At 40.7% G+C, this 18301-nt stretch overlaps 1 protein-coding gene across 3 annotated transcripts in view; it reads right to left on the bottom strand.

Moving 5' to 3' along the window:
• Nucleotides 1-7780: 7780 nt before the first annotated feature.
• The window catches only part of Gug (arginine-glutamic acid dipeptide repeats grunge), a 102324-nt gene continuing 91803 nt past the window's right edge, over nucleotides 7781-18301 (bottom strand). For all 3 annotated transcript variants that reach the window (XM_071693628.1, XM_071693630.1, XM_071693629.1), the window contains 2 exons: nucleotides 18130-18284; nucleotides 7781-15757 (listed from right to left, as the gene is read on the bottom strand). In XM_071693628.1, the coding sequence (XP_071549729.1) occupies nucleotides 15641-15757; nucleotides 18130-18284 (272 nt within the window). In that variant the 3' untranslated portion in view covers nucleotides 7781-15640. The remainder of the gene's footprint in view (nucleotides 15758-18129; nucleotides 18285-18301) is intronic.

Here is an 18301-nt window from a genome sequence, read left to right as displayed (position 1 = left end):
TGACCTACTAGCTAGCTGACATCTGGCAAATTCTCCAGCTAGGTATCAATAGGCTCTACTAGCTAGAGGACAGTCAGATAAATACTCCTGCTGGGTATCAAAAGGTTTCAGGCCTACTATCCAGCTGACAGCTAGATAAATACTCCTGCTGGGTAACAAGAGGCTTGTGACCTACTAGTCAGACGACATCCGGATAATATGCCAGCTGTGTGAGTCTCAAGGAGTTTAAAAGCAACGAACAAGCTGACAAACAGATCAATACTCCTGCTTGTGACCTCACTAACTAGTAGACCCTGTCTCACCACAAAAACATTCCGAAATCATCACAAAATCGGGATACTTTACCATTTTCAATGTGTAATGAGGTAAGTAGCAACTTCCAAGCCTTGTTGTGATCATTCCACAACTGTCCAATCCTTATATTCATGGAATAAAGCCAGTGTTTCATACACTGAGATTCTGAGCAGCACAATCTCATTTTGAGGTGACATTTTTCAGCCAAGCTCCTGACAGAAATGGGTTTTCTTGTTTGATCATGCTGGATTTTTTTGTTCTCAGCAATGTTATCAGCGGCCTTACTGGTCTTAATACATCAACAAGACTCAATTTTTCTGGGAGGAATGATGTTAGAAAGAAGCAACAAGTATCCAGGTGGTGGAATCAGCCCTTCAGGTGCATCTTGCAATCTTACTTGCATTCACATTTTCTCCAAGCAAGAATTTAGGCTTTTACTACCTTGAATAACTTTTTAGGACCCATAGTTAATTACTGGGAATAGGAAAAGTATCACCTGGAACAGAAATAGTGAAAATATCACTGAATACATGGGCAGCAAGCAAAGGTTGCATATCTCCACTCTCGTTAAAACTGGGTAACTGTTGCAACAAATGTTCAGCTGACTTTTGAGATTGTTCCACCACATGTAATTAACAGGATCTGTTCCACAAATATAACCTGATGCTTGAAACCCATATCTTAAATTGTAATAATTGTTGGATTATTTTCTGCACCGACTAGATACATGTATACTTCCTGCCAAAGATTTTTTTCTGCACTGACTGTATACATATATACTTCCAGCCAGAGTCCCTTCTATCTTTATGAGATTTCTGCAGCACTCTGGAAGTCAGCTATAACCACCATCCATAAGTCATAAAGTGTTATGTTGTGTACGTGTTTTGTGCAGAGAGTGAAAGGCAACTAAGGATTAAGTGCTTGATGTCTTTGCTGTGATAGTTGAAATATGGGCATGAAGGATCTTGGGACATGTTGAAACAGCATTCTTGGTGTAGTAGGGATAGACGTCCAAAGCAGTGATGGGATGGTGTGACTCCTGTTTGTCTAGGTGGTGTGGCTTCTGATGGTTGTGTGTCTGGTGGGTTGGAGTTCATGACTGAGTTGGAAGGGTGGGTCTTTACTGCTTGTCAAGTCACTTCAATGCATATGTAATCTATATTTATCTTTTATACTTAATCACTGTTTCCCACGTCAGTAAGGCAGCGCCAGGAAACAGACTAAAGAATGGCCCATCCACTCATATACACATATATATATACATAAACGTCCATGCACACACATATACATATACATACAGGAGTGTGAGAAGTATGCAAGGAATAGAGTGAATTGGAACGATGTGCTATACCAAGTGTCGACATGCTGTCAATGGCCTGAACCAGGGCATGTGAAACATCTGGGGTAAACCATGAAAAGGACTGTGAGGCCTGGATGTGGATAGGGAGCTGTGGTTTTGGGGCATTACACATGACAACTGAGTGTGAACGAATGAGGCTGATTTTTTGCCTGTTTTCCTGTTTTACCTTGCTGAAGAAGGTAGTGATGCTGTTTCCTGTGCGACAGGAATGGATGAAGGCAAGCAAGTATGAATATGTACATGTGTACGTTGATATGTATAAGTATGTATATGAGTGAGTATGGGCATTTACGTATATATATATGCGTATATGAGTGGATAGGCCATTCTTTGTCTATTTCCTGGCACTACTTCGCTGATGCATGGAACAGCGATTATGTATAATAAATAAAAATAAATATATATCTATTTTTTCATTATACATAATCACTGGTACTCGCGTCAGTGAGGTTGCACCAGGAAAACAGACAAAGAATGGCCCATCCACTCATACACACACACACACACACACACACACACTCAGTTTCTAGCTGTCATGTAATAATGCACCAAAACCACAGCTCCCTTTCCACATCCAGGCCCCACACAACTTTCCATGGTTTACCCCAGACACTTCACATGCCCTGGTTCAATCCAATGACAGCACCTCGACCCCGGTATGCCACATCATTCCAATTCATTCTATTCCTTGCACGCCTTTCACCCTCCTGCATGTTCAGGCCCCGATCACTCAAAATCTTTTCACTCCATCTTTCCACCTCCAATTTGGTCTCCCACTTCTCCTCGTTCCCTCCACCTCTGAAACATATCCTTTTGGTCAATCTTTCCTCACTCATTCTCTCCATGCGACCAAACCATTTCAAAATGCCCTCTTCTGCTCTCTCAACCACACTCTTTTTATTACTACACATCTCTCTTACCCTATCATTACCTACTCAATCAAACCACCTCACATCACATATTGTCCTTAAACATCTCATTTCCAACACATCCACCCTCCTCCGCACAACTCTATCCATAGCCCACGCCTCACAACCATATAACATTGTTGGAACCACTATTCCTTCAAACATACCCATTTTTGCTTTCTGAGATAATGTTCTCGACTTCCACACATTCTTCAATGCTCCCAGAACTTTCGCCCCCTCCCCCACCCTATGATTCACTTCCACTTCCATGGTTCCATCCGCTGCCAAATCCACTCCCAGATATCTAAAACACTTCACTTCCTCCAGTTTTTCTCCATTCAAACTTACCTCCCAATTGACTTGTCCCTCAACCCTACTGTATCTAATAACCTTGCTCTTATTCACATTTACTCTCAGCTTTCTTCTTTCACACACGAATCAGCCACCAGCACTGTATATATATACATTTTTTTTTTTTTTTTTTTTTGCTTTGTCGCTGTCTCCCGCGTCTGCGAGGTAGCGCAAGGAAACAGACGAAAGAAATGGCCCAACCCACCCCCATACACATGTATATACATACGTCCACACACGCAAATATACATACCTACACAGCTTTCCATGGTTTACCCCAGACGCTTCACATGCCCTGATTCAATCCACTGACAGCACGTCAACCCCAGTATACCACATCAATCCAATTCACTCTATTCCTTGCCCTCCTTTCACCCTCCTGCATGTTCAGGCCCCGATCACACAAAATCTTTTTCACTCCATCTTTCCACCTCCAATTTGGTCTCCCACTTCTCCTTGTTCCCTCCACCTCCAACACATATATCCTCTTGGTCAATCTTCCTCACTCATTCTCTCCATGTGCCCAAACCATTTCAAAACACCCTCTTCTGCTCTCTCAACCACGCTCTTTTTATTTCCACACATCTCTCTTACCCTTACATTACTTACTCGATCAAACCACCTCACACCACACATTGTCCTCAAACATCTCATTTCCAGCACATCCATCCTCCTGCGCACAACTCTATCCAGAGCCCACGCCTCGCAACCATACAACATTGTTGGAACCACTATTCCTTCAAACATACCCATTTTTGCTTTCCGAGATAATGTTCTCGACTTCCACACATTCTTCAAGACTCCCAGAATTTTCGCCCCCTCCCTATGATCCACTTCCGCTTCCATGGTTCCATCCGCTGCCAGATCCACTCCCAGATATCTAAAACACTTTACTTCCTCCAGTTTTTCTCCATTCAAACTTACCTCCCAATTGACTTGACCCTCAACCCTACTGTACCTAATAACCTTGCTCTTATTCACATTCACTCTTAACTTTCTTCTTTCACACACTTTACCAAACTCAGTCACCAGCTTCTGCAGTTTCTCACATGAATCAGCCACCAGCGCTGTATCATCAGCAAACAACAACTGACTCACTTCCCAAGCTCTCTCATCCCCAACAGACTTCATACTTGCCCCTCTTTCCAAAACTCTTGCATTCACCTCCCTAACAACCCCATCCATAAACTAATTAAACAACCATGGAGACATCACACACCCCTGCCGCAAACCTACATTCACTGAGAACCAATCACTTTCCTCTCTTCCTACACAAACACATGCCTTACATCCTCGATAAAAACTTTTCACTGCTTCTAACAACTTGCCTCCCACACCATATATTCTTAATACCTTCCACAGAGCATCTCTATCATATGCCTTCTCCAGATCCATAAATGCTACATACAAATCCATTTGCTTTTCTAAGTATTTCTCACATACATTCTTCAAAGCAAACACCTGATCCACACATCCTCTACCACTTCTGAAACCACACTGCTCTTCCCCAATCTGATGCTCTGTACATGCCTTCACCCTCTCAATCAATACCCTCCCATATAATATATTTTTTTTTGTCGCTGTCTCCCGCGTTTGCGAGGTAGCGCAAGGAAACAGACGAAAGAAATGGCCCAACCCACCCCCATACACATGTATATACATACGTCCACACACGCAAATATACATACCTACACAGCTTTCCATGGTTTACCCCAGACGCTTCACATGCCTTGATTCAATCCACTGACAGCACGTCAACCCCAGTATACCACATCGCTCCAATTCACTCTATTCCTTGCCCTCCTTTCACCCTCCAGCATGTTCAGGCCCCGATCACACAAAATCTTTTTCACTCCATCTTTCCACCTCCAATTTGGTCTCCCTCTTCTCCTCGTTCCCTCCACCTCCGACACATATATTCTCTTGGTCAATCTTTCCTCACTCATTCTCTCCATGTGCCCGAACCATTTCAAAACACCCTCTTCTGCTCTCTCAACCACGCTCTTTTTATTTCCACACATCTCTCTTACCCTTACGTTACTTACTCGATCAAACCACCTCACACCACATATTGTCCTCAAACATCTCATTTCCAGCACATCCAACCTCCTGCGCACAACTCTATCCATAGCCCATGCCTCGCAACCATACAACATTGTTGGAACCACTATTCCTTCAAACATACCCATTTTTGCTTTCCGAGATAATGTTCTCGACTTCCACACATTCATACACTTTCATACTATTCGCCATATATGCACATATACACACATATACATATCAACATGTACATACATATACATAAGCATATATACACAGGTACATATTCATACTTGCTTGCTTTCATACATTCCTGGCGCTAACCTGTCCCACAGGAAGAAGCATGTCTGTGTGTGGTAGAAAGGTTGTCGTCCCACTGTCCTTGTCCCCTTCACTTTTGTAATATACATCCTCTTCATCAACCACTCCTCTCTCATCCTCTACATATGGCTACATCAATTTAGCACACCCTCCTCAGCTCCCTCAACCATAATCAAGCATTTCATTCCCCACTTCTTCACCATCTTCTATACTTTCTTGTCTAGAACCCATGTAACACCACTGGGTCTACTATAACATCAAACATGCCCATCTCTGCCCTTACCAACAATGATTTCTCTTCATACACTACTTAATGTGCCCAGGAAGTTACCTTCTCACCCAAACCATGGCTATCTTCAGCTTCCACTGTTTCATTTCCTGCAAGGTTAACTCTCATGTATCTAAAACACCCAACTTCCTCCTGGTTCTCTCTATTCAAACTCACATATCAAGTCACCCATCTCTTCACACTGATAAATCTAAAAACCTTGATTTCATTCACATTTATTCTCAACTTTCACTATCTCATGCTCAAATATCAGTCTCTGCAGTTTCTCACTCCAATATGCTACCAGTGCCATGTCATCAGGAAACAATAACTCCTTCACCTCCCAGACTCTGTCAGCATGTGGTTACAGTATGGGTAAAAGGTCACCTTCAGTGGGTTGTAAAAAAGAAAAAAAAAAAAAAAGTGAAAGTCTTGTTCAGGTACTTCACACTCCAAAGTAGAGATTGATTTTCCTACTCCTGATTGGACCACAGCCTTGAAGCTGCAGGACCCTGACAAAGGAGATCCTAGGGTTGTATAATCAATTACATACACACCCATATATCCACACCCTATTCTACTATTGTTATATGATAGTAGACTTCTGTCAAGAAGAGAATTCTGTTAGCCAACATACAGATAAATTCTCTTGGGCCTGAGGGATATATGTATCGGTGAAAGTTTTGCTCCCACTACTCAAACAAAAGACATTATTCTTTCATTTTGCGTATTCCTAAAGTACATTCTCAGAAACATATATATATATATATATATATATATATATATATATATATATATATATATATATATATATATATATTTTTTTTTTATTATACTTTGTCGCTGTCTCCCGCGTTTGCGAGGTAGCGCAAGGAAACAGACGAAAGAAATGGCCCAACCCCCCCCCCATACACATGTATATATATACGTCCACACACACAAATATACATACCTACACAGCTTTCCATGGTTTACCCCAGACGCTTCACATGCCTTGATTCAATCCACTGACAGCACGTCAACCCCGGTATACCACATCGCTCCAATTCACTCTATTCCTTGCCCTCCTTTCACCCTCCTGCATGTTCAGGCCCCGACCACACAAAATCTTTTTCACTCCATCTTTCCACCTCCAATTTGGTCTCCCTCTTCTCCTCGTTCCCTCCACCTCCGACACATATATCCTCTTGGTCAATCTTTCCTCACTCATCCTCTCCATGTGCCCAAACCACTTCAAAACACCCTCTTCTGCTCTCTCAACCACGCTCTTTTTATTTCCACACATCTCTCTTACCCTTACGTTACTCACTCGATCAAACCACCTCACACCACACATTGTCCTCAAACATCTCATTTCCAGCACATCCATCCTCCTGCGCACAACTCTATCCATAGCCCACGCCTCGCAACCATACAACATTGTTGGAACCACTATTCCTTCAAACATACCCATTTTTGCTTTCTGAGATAATGTTCTCGACTTCCACACATTCTTCAAGGCTCCCAGAATTTTCGCCCCCTCCCCCACCCTATGATCCACTTCCGCTTCCATGGTTCCATCCGCTGCCAGATCCACTCCCAGATATCTAAAACACTTCACTTCCTCCAGTTTTTCTCCATTCAAACTCACCTCCCAATTGACTTGACCCTCAACCCTACTGTACCTAATAACCTTGCTCTTATTCACATTTACTCTTAACTTTCTTCTTCCACACACTTTACCAAACTTAGTCACCAGCTTCTGCAGTTTCTCACATGAATCAGCCACCAGCGCTGTATCATCAGCGAACAACAACTGACTCACTTCCCAAGCTCTCTCATCCCCAACAGACTTCATACTTGCCCATCTTTCCAAAACTCTTGCATTTACCTCCCTAACAACCCCATCCATAAACAAATTAAACCACCATGGAGACATCACACACCCCTGCCGCAAACCTACATTCACTGAGAACCAATCACTTTCCTCTCTTCCTACACGTACACATGCCTTACATCCTCGATAAAAACTTTTCACTGCTTCTAACAACTTTCCTCCCACACCATATATTCTTAATACCTTCCACAGAGCATCTCTATCATATGCCTTCTCCAGATCCATAAATGCTACATACAAATCCATTTGCTTTTCTAAGTATTTCTCACATACATTCTTCAAAGCAAACACCTGATCCACACATCCTCTACCACTTCTGAAACCACACTGCTCTTCCCCAATCTGATGCTCTGTAACATGCCTTCACCCTCTCAATCAATACCCTCCCATATAATATATTTTTTTTTGTCGCTGTCTCCCGCGTTTGCGAGGTAGCGCAAGGAAACAGACGAAAGAAATGGCCCAACCCACCCCCATACACATGTATATACATACGTCCACACACGCAAATATACATACCTACACAGCTTTCCATGGTTTACCCCAGACGCTTCACATGCCTTGATTCAATCCACTGACAGCACGTCAACCCCAGTATACCACATCGCTCCAATTCACTCTATTCCTTGCCCTCCTTTCACCCTCCAGCATGTTCAGGCCCCGATCACACAAAATCTTTTTCACTCCATCTTTCCACCTCCAATTTGGTCTCCCTCTTCTCCTCGTTCCCTCCACCTCCGACACATATATTCTCTTGGTCAATCTTTCCTCACTCATTCTCTCCATGTGCCCGAACCATTTCAAAACACCCTCTTCTGCTCTCTCAACCACGCTCTTTTTATTTCCACACATCTCTCTTACCCTTACGTTACTTACTCGATCAAACCACCTCACACCACATATTGTCCTCAAACATCTCATTTCCAGCACATCCAACCTCCTGCGCACAACTCTATCCATAGCCCATGCCTCGCAACCATACAACATTGTTGGAACCACTATTCCTTCAAACATACCCATTTTTGCTTTCCGAGATAATGTTCTCGACTTCCACACATTCATACACTTTCATACTATTCGCCATATATGCACATATACACACATATACATATCAACATGTACATACATATACATAAGCATATATACACAGGTACATATTCATACTTGCTTGCTTTCATACATTCCTGGCGCTAACCTGTCCCACAGGAAGAAGCATGTCTGTGTGTGGTAGAAAGGTTGTCCTCCCACTGTCCTTGTCCCCTTCACTTTTGTAATATACATCCTCTTCAATCAACCACTCCTCTCTCATCCTCTACATATGGCTACATCAATTTAGCACACCCTCCTCAGCTCCCTCAACCATAATCAAGCATTTCATTCCCCACTTCTTCACCATCTTCTATACTTTCTTGTCTAGAACCCATGTAACACCACTGGGTCTACTATAACATCAAACATGCCCATCTCTGCCCTTACCAACAATGATTTCTCTTCATACACTACTTAATGTGCCCAGGAAGTTACCTTCTCACCCAAACCATGGCTATCTTCAGCTTCCACTGTTTCATTTCCTGCAAGGTTAACTCTCATGTATCTAAAACACCCAACTTCCTCCTGGTTCTCTATATTCAAACTCACATATCAAGTCACCCATCTCTTTACACTGATAAATCTAAAAACCTTCATTTCATTCACATTTATTCTCAACTTTCACTATCTCATGCTCAAATATCAGTCTCTGCAGTTTCTCACTCCAATATGCTACCAGTGCCATGTCATCAGGAAACAATAACTCCTTCACCTCCCAGACTCTGTCAGCATGTGGTTACAGTATGGGTAAAAGGTCACCTTCAGTGGGTTGTAAAAAAGAAAAAAAAAAAAAAGTGAAAGTCTTGTTCAGGTACTTCACACTCCAAAGTAGAGATTGATTTTCCTACTCCTGATTGGACCACAGCCTTGAAGCTGCAGGACCCTGACAAAGGAGGGTTGTATAATCAATTACATACACACCCATATATCCACAACCCTATTCTACTATTGTTATATGATAGTAGACTTCTGTCAAGAAGAGAATTCTGTTAGCCAACATACAGATAAATTCTCTTGGGCCTGAGGGATATATGTATCGGTGAAAGTTTTGCTCCCACTACTCAAACAAAAGACATTATTCTTTCATTTTGCGTATTCCTAAAGTACATTCTCAGAAACATATATATATATATATATATATATATATATATATATATATATATATATATATATATATATATATTTTTTTTTTTTTTATTATACTTTGTCGCTGTCTCCCGCGTTTGCGAGGTAGCGCAAGGAAACAGACGAAAGAAATGGCCCAACCCCCCCCCCATACACATGTATATATATACGTCCACACACACAAATATACATACCTACACAGCTTTCCATGGTTTACCCCAGACGCTTCACATGCCTTGATTCAATCCACTGACAGCACGTCAACCCCGGTATACCACATCGCTCCAATTCACTCTATTCCTTGCCCTCCTTTCACCCTCCTGCATGTTCACGCCCCGATCACACAAAATCTTTTTCACTCCATCTTTCCACCTCCAATTTGGTCTCCCTCTTCTCCTCGTTCCCTCCACCTCCGACACATATATCCTCTTGGTCAATCTTTCCTCACTCATCCTCTCCATGTGCCCAAACCACTTCAAAACACCCTCTTCTGCTCTCTCAACCACGCTCTTTTTATTTCCACACATCTCTCTTACCCTTACGTTACTCACTCGATCAAACCACCTCACACCACACATTGTCCTCAAACATCTCATTTCCAGCACATCCATCCTCCTGCGCACAACTCTATCCATAGCCCACGCCTCGCAACCATACAACATTGTTGGAACCACTATTCCTTCAAACATACCCATTTTTGCTTTCCGAGATAATGTTCTCGACTTCCACACATTCTTCAAGGCTCCCAGAATTTTCGCCCCCTCCCCCACCCTATGATCCACTTCCGCTTCCATGGTTCCATCCGCTGCCAGATCCACTCCCAGATATCTAAAACACTTCACTTCCTCCAGTTTTTCTCCATTCAAACTCACCTCCCAATTGACTTGACCCTCAACCCTACTGTACCTAATAACCTTGCTCTTATTCACATTTACTCTTAACTTTCTTCTTCCACACACTTTACCAAACTCAGTCACCAGCTTCTGCAGTTTCTCACATGAATCAGCCACCAGCGCTGTATCATCAGCGAACAACAACTGACTCACTTCCCAAGCTCTCTCATCCCCAACAGACTTCATACTTGCCCCTCTTTCCAAAACTCTTGCATTTACCTCCCTAACAACCCCATCCATAAACAAATTAAACAACCATGGAGACATCACACACCCCTGCCGCAAACCTACATTCACTGAGAACCAATCACTTTCCTCTCTTCCTACACGTACACATGCCTTACATCCTCGATAAAAACTTTTCACTGCTTCTAACAACTTTCCTCCCACACCATATATTCTTAATACCTTCCACAGAGCATCTCTATCAACTCTATCATATGCCTTCTCCAGATCCATAAATGCTACATACAAATCCATTTGCTTTTCTAAGTATTTCTCACATACATTCTTCAAAGCAAACACCTGATCCACACATCCTCTACCACTTCTGAAACCACACTGCTCTTCCCCAATCTGATGCTCTGTACATGCCTTCACCCTCTCAATCAATACCCTCCCATATAATTTACCAGGAATACTCAACAAACTTATACCTCTGTAATTTGAGCACTCACTCTTATCCCCTTTGCCTTTGTACAATGGCACTATGCACGCATTCCGCCAATCCTCAGGCACCTCACCATGAGTCATACATACATTAAAAACCTTACCAACCAGTCAACAATATATATATTGGAAAGGATCACAGTTTTGCGTGTGATCAAGATATTCCTATGAGTCCACAGGGAAAATGAAACACGAAAAGTTCCCAAGTGCACTTTCGTGTAATAATCACATCATCAGAGGAGACACAAGAGAGAAATATAACAGTCAGTTGATATACATCGAAGAGACGAAGCTAGGACGCCATTTGGTAAACATGTGACTGTCCAAAACATACCATATCCCTGGGGATAGGGGAGAAAGAATACTTCCCACGTATTCCCTGCGTGTCGTAGAAGGCGACTAAAAGGGGAGGGAGCGGGGGGCTGGAAATCCTCCCCTCTCAATTTTCTTTTTTTTTAATTTTCCAAAAGAAGGAACAGAGAAGGGGGCCAGGTGAGGATATTCCCTCAGTGGCCCAGTTCTCTGTTCTTAACGCTACCTCGCTAACGCGGGAAATGGCGAATAGTTTGAAAAAAAAAAAAAAAAATATATATATATATATATATATATATATATATATATATATATATATATATATATACAAGACAAAAGCACTGCTGCTAATGAAATGTTGTGGTACTATACATACAAAGTCATTTATGACTGAAGAAACTGAAATATCAAAGATGAGGCTTTTTGAATTGTGATGAAATTCAAGTGGGAATCTCACAAATATGAATATGAAAGAATCTTCACACAAGATAATACTATAATCTAAAATGAGCATGCATTTCTACTTCTAAATCTGTGAGAAAGGCACTTAATATCACACTATCAAATAGAAGATGCTGTTACATTTAACTATCATATGCCATGATGATTCGTGTACCAGGTGCCAGGAGTCACCATATGAAATATAATTTTCATGGGCTTATTTTGAATGACCCACCAATAATTTGATATCTGTATAGCTGCTATGTGTCTCTTAACCTCTATGGATGCTTAGAAAGAGATACCACTTTCTAGAAGTAATTTAGAAGTGTAAATATATATATATATTATAAGTAAATATAGGTAAATGTGTAAAAATATATGTGAATACAAGTACATTGTAACCATTAGAACTGTTGCAATAAGAGTCATTTAGTGATTGTACGTTATGAGATTCATCCATCCTACCATCCTAGCCACTACCAGTGGGAATTTACACATCAACTTTATCTCACAGCCATACATGCCACGTTAGCTCACTTGTTTCTAAATATTCTTCATGTTTACGTGTATTTCTTTAATCAATATTGATAAGAATTATTATCAAAGTGCATCATAAGCTTTCCCCTCTCCTAATTATCCAAGTCCATAACCTTTCCATCGACCCCCACTGGGGTCTTTATAACTATAGCATTAAACTATGGACATGCACATTATACTTTTACGCACATATCCCTCACTTTTATATGTATTTCCTTTATTCTTCAGGAGAAATAAAGAATTTAAAGACCTCATATTTTGTTCATATTGTGAGTAATTTTCACAGTCACCTAATGTTTAAGTAATAAAAACTTCTAGACAAAACATTTCTATCTATATAATATCATTACTCTATTCCCCATTTAATGGGATGAATCAAGCACACACATCCTCCGCACAAGCCACTGTCTTAAGATAAAATGTGGTCTTCCACACTTCTAAAAGTTCTCTCTTTCATTTTATACAAATGATTTGTCAAGTTAAACCAATATGCCACCTCAGGACACAAAATACTTTCATTGCATCTGATCCAACTTCTCCATCTAAAGTATCCCTTACCCAAATAATTTCTCTCACTACATCTAACCATCATTTTCACAGTCTACATCTACTCCTTGTACCTTCTGTATGCTAAATGTCTTCCTGACCCACCTGTCATCTGCCTTATGCTCTACATGGTCATACCACACATCTTTCTAATGACTTATTCACACCTTCATAACCTTACACCTTCATTCTTTCTATCCTCCTAATTCTTGCTATGTATGTATGTATGTACATGTACTTGAACGTGCATATATGTATATATGGAACCATGGAAGCAGAAGCGAGTCACAGGGTGAGGGAGGGGACGAAGGTTCTAGGAACATGAAGAATGTGTGAAGAGAGAGAGAGAGAGGCATTATCTCGGAGATCAAAAATGGGTTTGTCTGAAGGAATAGTAGTTCCAACAATATTATAAGGTTGCGAGGCATGGGCTATAGATAGGGTTGTACAAAGGAGGGTGGACGTGTTGGAAATGAAATGTCTGAGGACAATATGTGGTGTGAGGTGGTCTGATAGAGTAAGTAATGAAAAGATAAGAGAGATGTGTGGTAATATAAAGAGTGGATTGAGAGAGCAGAAGAGGGTGTGTTGAAAGAGTTTGGGCATATGGAGAGAATGAGTGATGAAAGATTGACAAAGAGGATATATGTGTCAGAGGTGGAGGGAACAAAGAGAAGCGTGAGACCAAACTGGAGGTGGATGGATGGAGGGAAAAAGATTTTGAGTGATTGGGGCCTGAACATGCAGGAGGGTGAGAGGCATGCAAGGAAAAGAGTGAATTGGAACGATGTGGTAAACCAGGGTCAACGTGCTGTCAATGGACTGAACCAAGACATGAGAAACGTCTGGTGTAAACCATGGAAAGGTGTGTGGGGCCTGGATGTGGATAGGGAGCTGTGGTTTTGGTGCATTACACATGACAACTAGAGACTGCATGTGAACAAATGTGGCATTTTTGGCCCGTTTTCCTGGCACTAACTCGCTGAAATAGAGGGCAGCGATGCTTTTTCCTGTGGGGCAGGGTGGCGCTGGGAATGGATGTAGGGTATCTATTCTATCAACCAACCCCTAGAAATGGATAAACAGCTGAGTTGACTCTGGACTGACCGCTGCAACCAAGGTTCAAACATGAGCTCGACCCTGGGCAGCCTATGAATGCATCACAGTCAGGAACACTAACCGCTACACCACAAAAGTCCTGTCATCTGTAAATTGTTTGACTACAGACTCCCTTACATCCCTGTCTGCATCTGTTATTGTGATTACAAAAGGTACTGAAGCAAGTACCATTCCAAGTGGTATAAGTAAGAGAACATCCTCTTCATTAGACATAGTTCCATTTGCCAATGAACGCTCTGATAGTTAAAAACTTTATTCCACTTTCCAAGCTCTCCCTTATCATATTCTCTCTCCACTTTCAATAATAACATTGTAGTTTACTCAGTCAAACCCTTCAGCAAAGGGTTTGAATGAGGAAAGTTTCCTATGCAATTGTAATGAACTTGTAATAGCATTTGTATAATTCTACCTGGTACAAATCCTTGCTGGCCTTAGTTTATGTAATTGTTACTGAAGTTCAATAATGTGTTTTTCAATCACTCAAATATTTGATTATGTGAGATGTTAGGCTAATCAAACTATGTTCTTTTGGCATAAACTTGGAACCCCTATGTGTACTGGTGCTACATATGCCATTTTGTGTACCTCATTTATAAGGGATGATCTGTGCTTTATCTCAATAGCATCATCATACATTTTGCCATTGTCAACTTTGTAACATCTTCATAGGTTTTCCCACTGTCAATTTTGTCTTTTTCAGACATATAGGTGGAATCCTCTCCAGTCCTGGTGTCAAGTTCTAAGCTGGTCACTTCTTAAATTACGGTCATCTTTAATATGTTAATACTCTATCTGTAACGACATACTTGTAAAAAGAGTGAAAGAGTACCTAACTACAAGTACCTAAGACTAGATTTTGCCTGGGGGTAGGGCCGGAGACAGAAAATACGTACAATATGAATTGCCATATGGTTGGGAAACAGGGAGATAGAGTACATAGAGAGTGAGTGAAACTGTCTGCATGGGCATGTACTATTCCAGAGTTAGACAAAACCATCCATCAAAAGTTACTGTATAACCAAATAATAACCTGGAAAAGTAGCAAGAGCACAGAAGCACAATAAGAATATATTGCACCTATTCTGCTTTGCTCCACCTCTCAATTACCTTAATGGACAAAAAGGAGTGAACTCTTTTCCAATCAAGTTCAACAATAACAACGACTTGATTTCTTACTACCCAAGAATAATAATCATGTCAAATATCACATGCACTCTCAACAGTCATTTACTCATTTATTTCATGTCATCTCATCTAAGCATGCTAAAATTAATGTCTTGGCAGTACCAGTTGATCATATATTAATGGTACTATGTTCAATAATGTGAAATAAAATCTCTGCTGAAAGATTTCTTGAGAACTGATTTGGTTGTGTGTGAAACTTTTACAATTTGTACAATGACATACACAACACCCATAGTGCTCAGCTGACAAAAGAGTTTCTCAGTCTACATATGATGTACAAGTTATCGTACTAACATTACTATCATTTCACCGGCCATGACCATAGTCAGGTCTAAAGTGTCCTCCAGGGTTCAGATGAGGGAATCGCTCCCTTTCTATCAACATCTGTCTCTGCAGGTGTTCATGAGCATGGGTTGCTGTGATCTGAAAGACAGAGTCATGATTATCATAATTATCATTATCATAACAGAATGTGAAATGTGACTTAAGGCAGACATGGGAATTGCCTATATATCTCCAAACTTCAAAACTGATGGAGAGACTACCATATTACATACAATTAGGATTGCTACACCCAGCTTTAGTGAGATAGCACCTGGAAAACAGACAAAAAAGGCCAATTTCATTCACACTCAGTCTCTAACTATCATGTGTAATGCACCAAAACCACAGCTCCCTCTCCAAATCTAGGCCCCACGGACCTTTCCATGGTTTACCCGAGATGGTTCACAAGCCGTGGTTCAGTCCACTGACAGAACATCCACCACGATATACCACATCGTTCCAATTCACTCTATTCCTTGCATGCCTCTCACCCTCCGATATGTTTAGGTCCCGATCGCTCAAAATCTTTTTCACTCAATCCTTCCACTTCCAATTTGGTCTCCAGCTTCTTGTTCCCTCCACCTTTGACACATATATCCTCTTTGTCAATCTTTCCTCACTCATTCTCTCCATTATCATTACTACTATTATACTTGATTGCCATTTCCCACGTCAGCAAGGTAGCAGTAGGAAACACACAAAGAAAGACCCATCCACTCATATACACACATATATACATACACACACATATACATACATGTGCATGTTGGAAAGGATCACAATTTTGCACATGATCAAGTATATTCCTATGAGTCCATGGGGAAAATGAAACACAATAAGTTCTCAAGTGCACTTTCATGTAATAATCACATCATCTGGGGAGATACAAGAAAGAAATATAACCGGCCATTGATATACAACAAAGAGACAAAGCTAAGACGCCATTTGGTAAACAAGTGATTGTCCTACACGATCACTTGTTTACCAAATGGCGTCCTAGCTACGTCTCTTCGTTGTTTATCAATTGACAGTTATATTTCTTTCTTGAATCTCCCCTAATGATGTGATTATCACATGAAAGTGCACTTGGGAACTTATCGTGTTTCATCTTCCCCATGGACTCATAGGAATACATATGCATACATATACACAAATATGCATGTATTCATACTTGCTCGCCTTCACCAATTCCCAGCACCAACTGCCCCATGGGATACAGCATTGCCACCCCCTGCATCAGAAAGGTAGCACCAGGAAACATCTGCATTGTTCTTGTATCATTTCCTTGAAGAAATCTTGAAAAACAGATGAATGCTTGAAAAGATGTTCTTTTCTTTTTCCTGCAAGTTATCAAAATTTTGTCTATTCCACTGTACCATAGATCAACACTGATAATGCATAGTTGGTAATTTCATTTTAACACATAACTTATTTATGTGACAACTTTTTCTAATTTCTTGGTTCACTTCAGCACTTTTGTGGAAGATATCATAATTCTGTGGTATTCTACATTTGTTTATGTACAACAATGGTTCAAATTGTGGCATCATTTGTTTTCCTCTGCCTATGACTTCATGTATTCTTATGAATCTGTCGATGTCCACTAATTACAAAAGTTCAAAGAAGCTTTACTTCTCACTTCTATGTGTGTGGAACTTTGCATCACTACAATGGGGGTTGCCATTTCTGATGGCACTTATGTTGGTAATATATATTTCATAATAATAAATATATTCCCTTGTACTTCTTGGTTCATTTTAGCATTTCGAAGATTTTATTATTCTATTTACAGTACTTCAACTTTGCTCTGTAAATTTGCATACCAAACTGTAGCTTCATTGGCTACAGCTCAGCACTATTTACTTTCTTTTGATCTATCATCTAGAAAAACAATATATTCAATTCTTTATCAATGGATTCCACACTCATTCTTTATGTCAACTGACTGAGAGTGACTGACTAATTCACAAAGCTTTTACTCTTGAAAGTGTTCCTCCTGGTTGTAAGGTACAGTACAGAGCAACCTATAACAATATGCTCCATGTGTGAATTGGTTGGCAATAGACTGCACATCTTATGACTCTTGTGATACCCATACCATGATGTTCACGGTGCATGCAATTTTCATGCTGAAATGCTCAAGTGCAAATTACAGCTCTTGCATTTCATATTTTTGGTGGTAAAACAATTTAATATTTGTTGCACTCTTTTCCAGGAAACTCAATTACAGTGAGGGCAATGTGAATATTACAATACAGTAATTTTTGCATGTACAAGTTAATGACTGATATTACTATTATAATTCTTTTATATCATGGTAACCTATAATAACTTCTTAATAACTATGACTAAAGACATTACAACTCCTTGATGAAATGCTTAAGTAGATAGATGTTATATGAGGATAATATGTCAATATAAATCCTATAAAGAGGTCAGTCAAAATCTTAAAAGCATGACTTGTTACTTACATGAGCAAATTCATCATATTGTCTTCCCAATAAGGCAGCAGCATGGTGGGTTTGGGCAGGGTATCCTGGAGGTAAGGGTGGTGGTGGCCGATCACCTGGTCGTAGCATTGGTGGCCGAAGAGGATAACCAGCTGCAGCTGCCGCTGCTGCCGCTGCTGAAGGCCAAAAATAC

The sequence above is a fragment of the Panulirus ornatus genome, chromosome 56, assembly GCF_036320965.1.
Source record: "Panulirus ornatus isolate Po-2019 chromosome 56, ASM3632096v1, whole genome shotgun sequence".
Taxonomy (NCBI): Eukaryota; Metazoa; Arthropoda; class Malacostraca; order Decapoda; family Palinuridae; genus Panulirus; species Panulirus ornatus.
The sequence above is the reverse complement of the archived record's forward strand: the minus strand, read 5'-3'. Positions and strand labels throughout refer to the sequence as shown.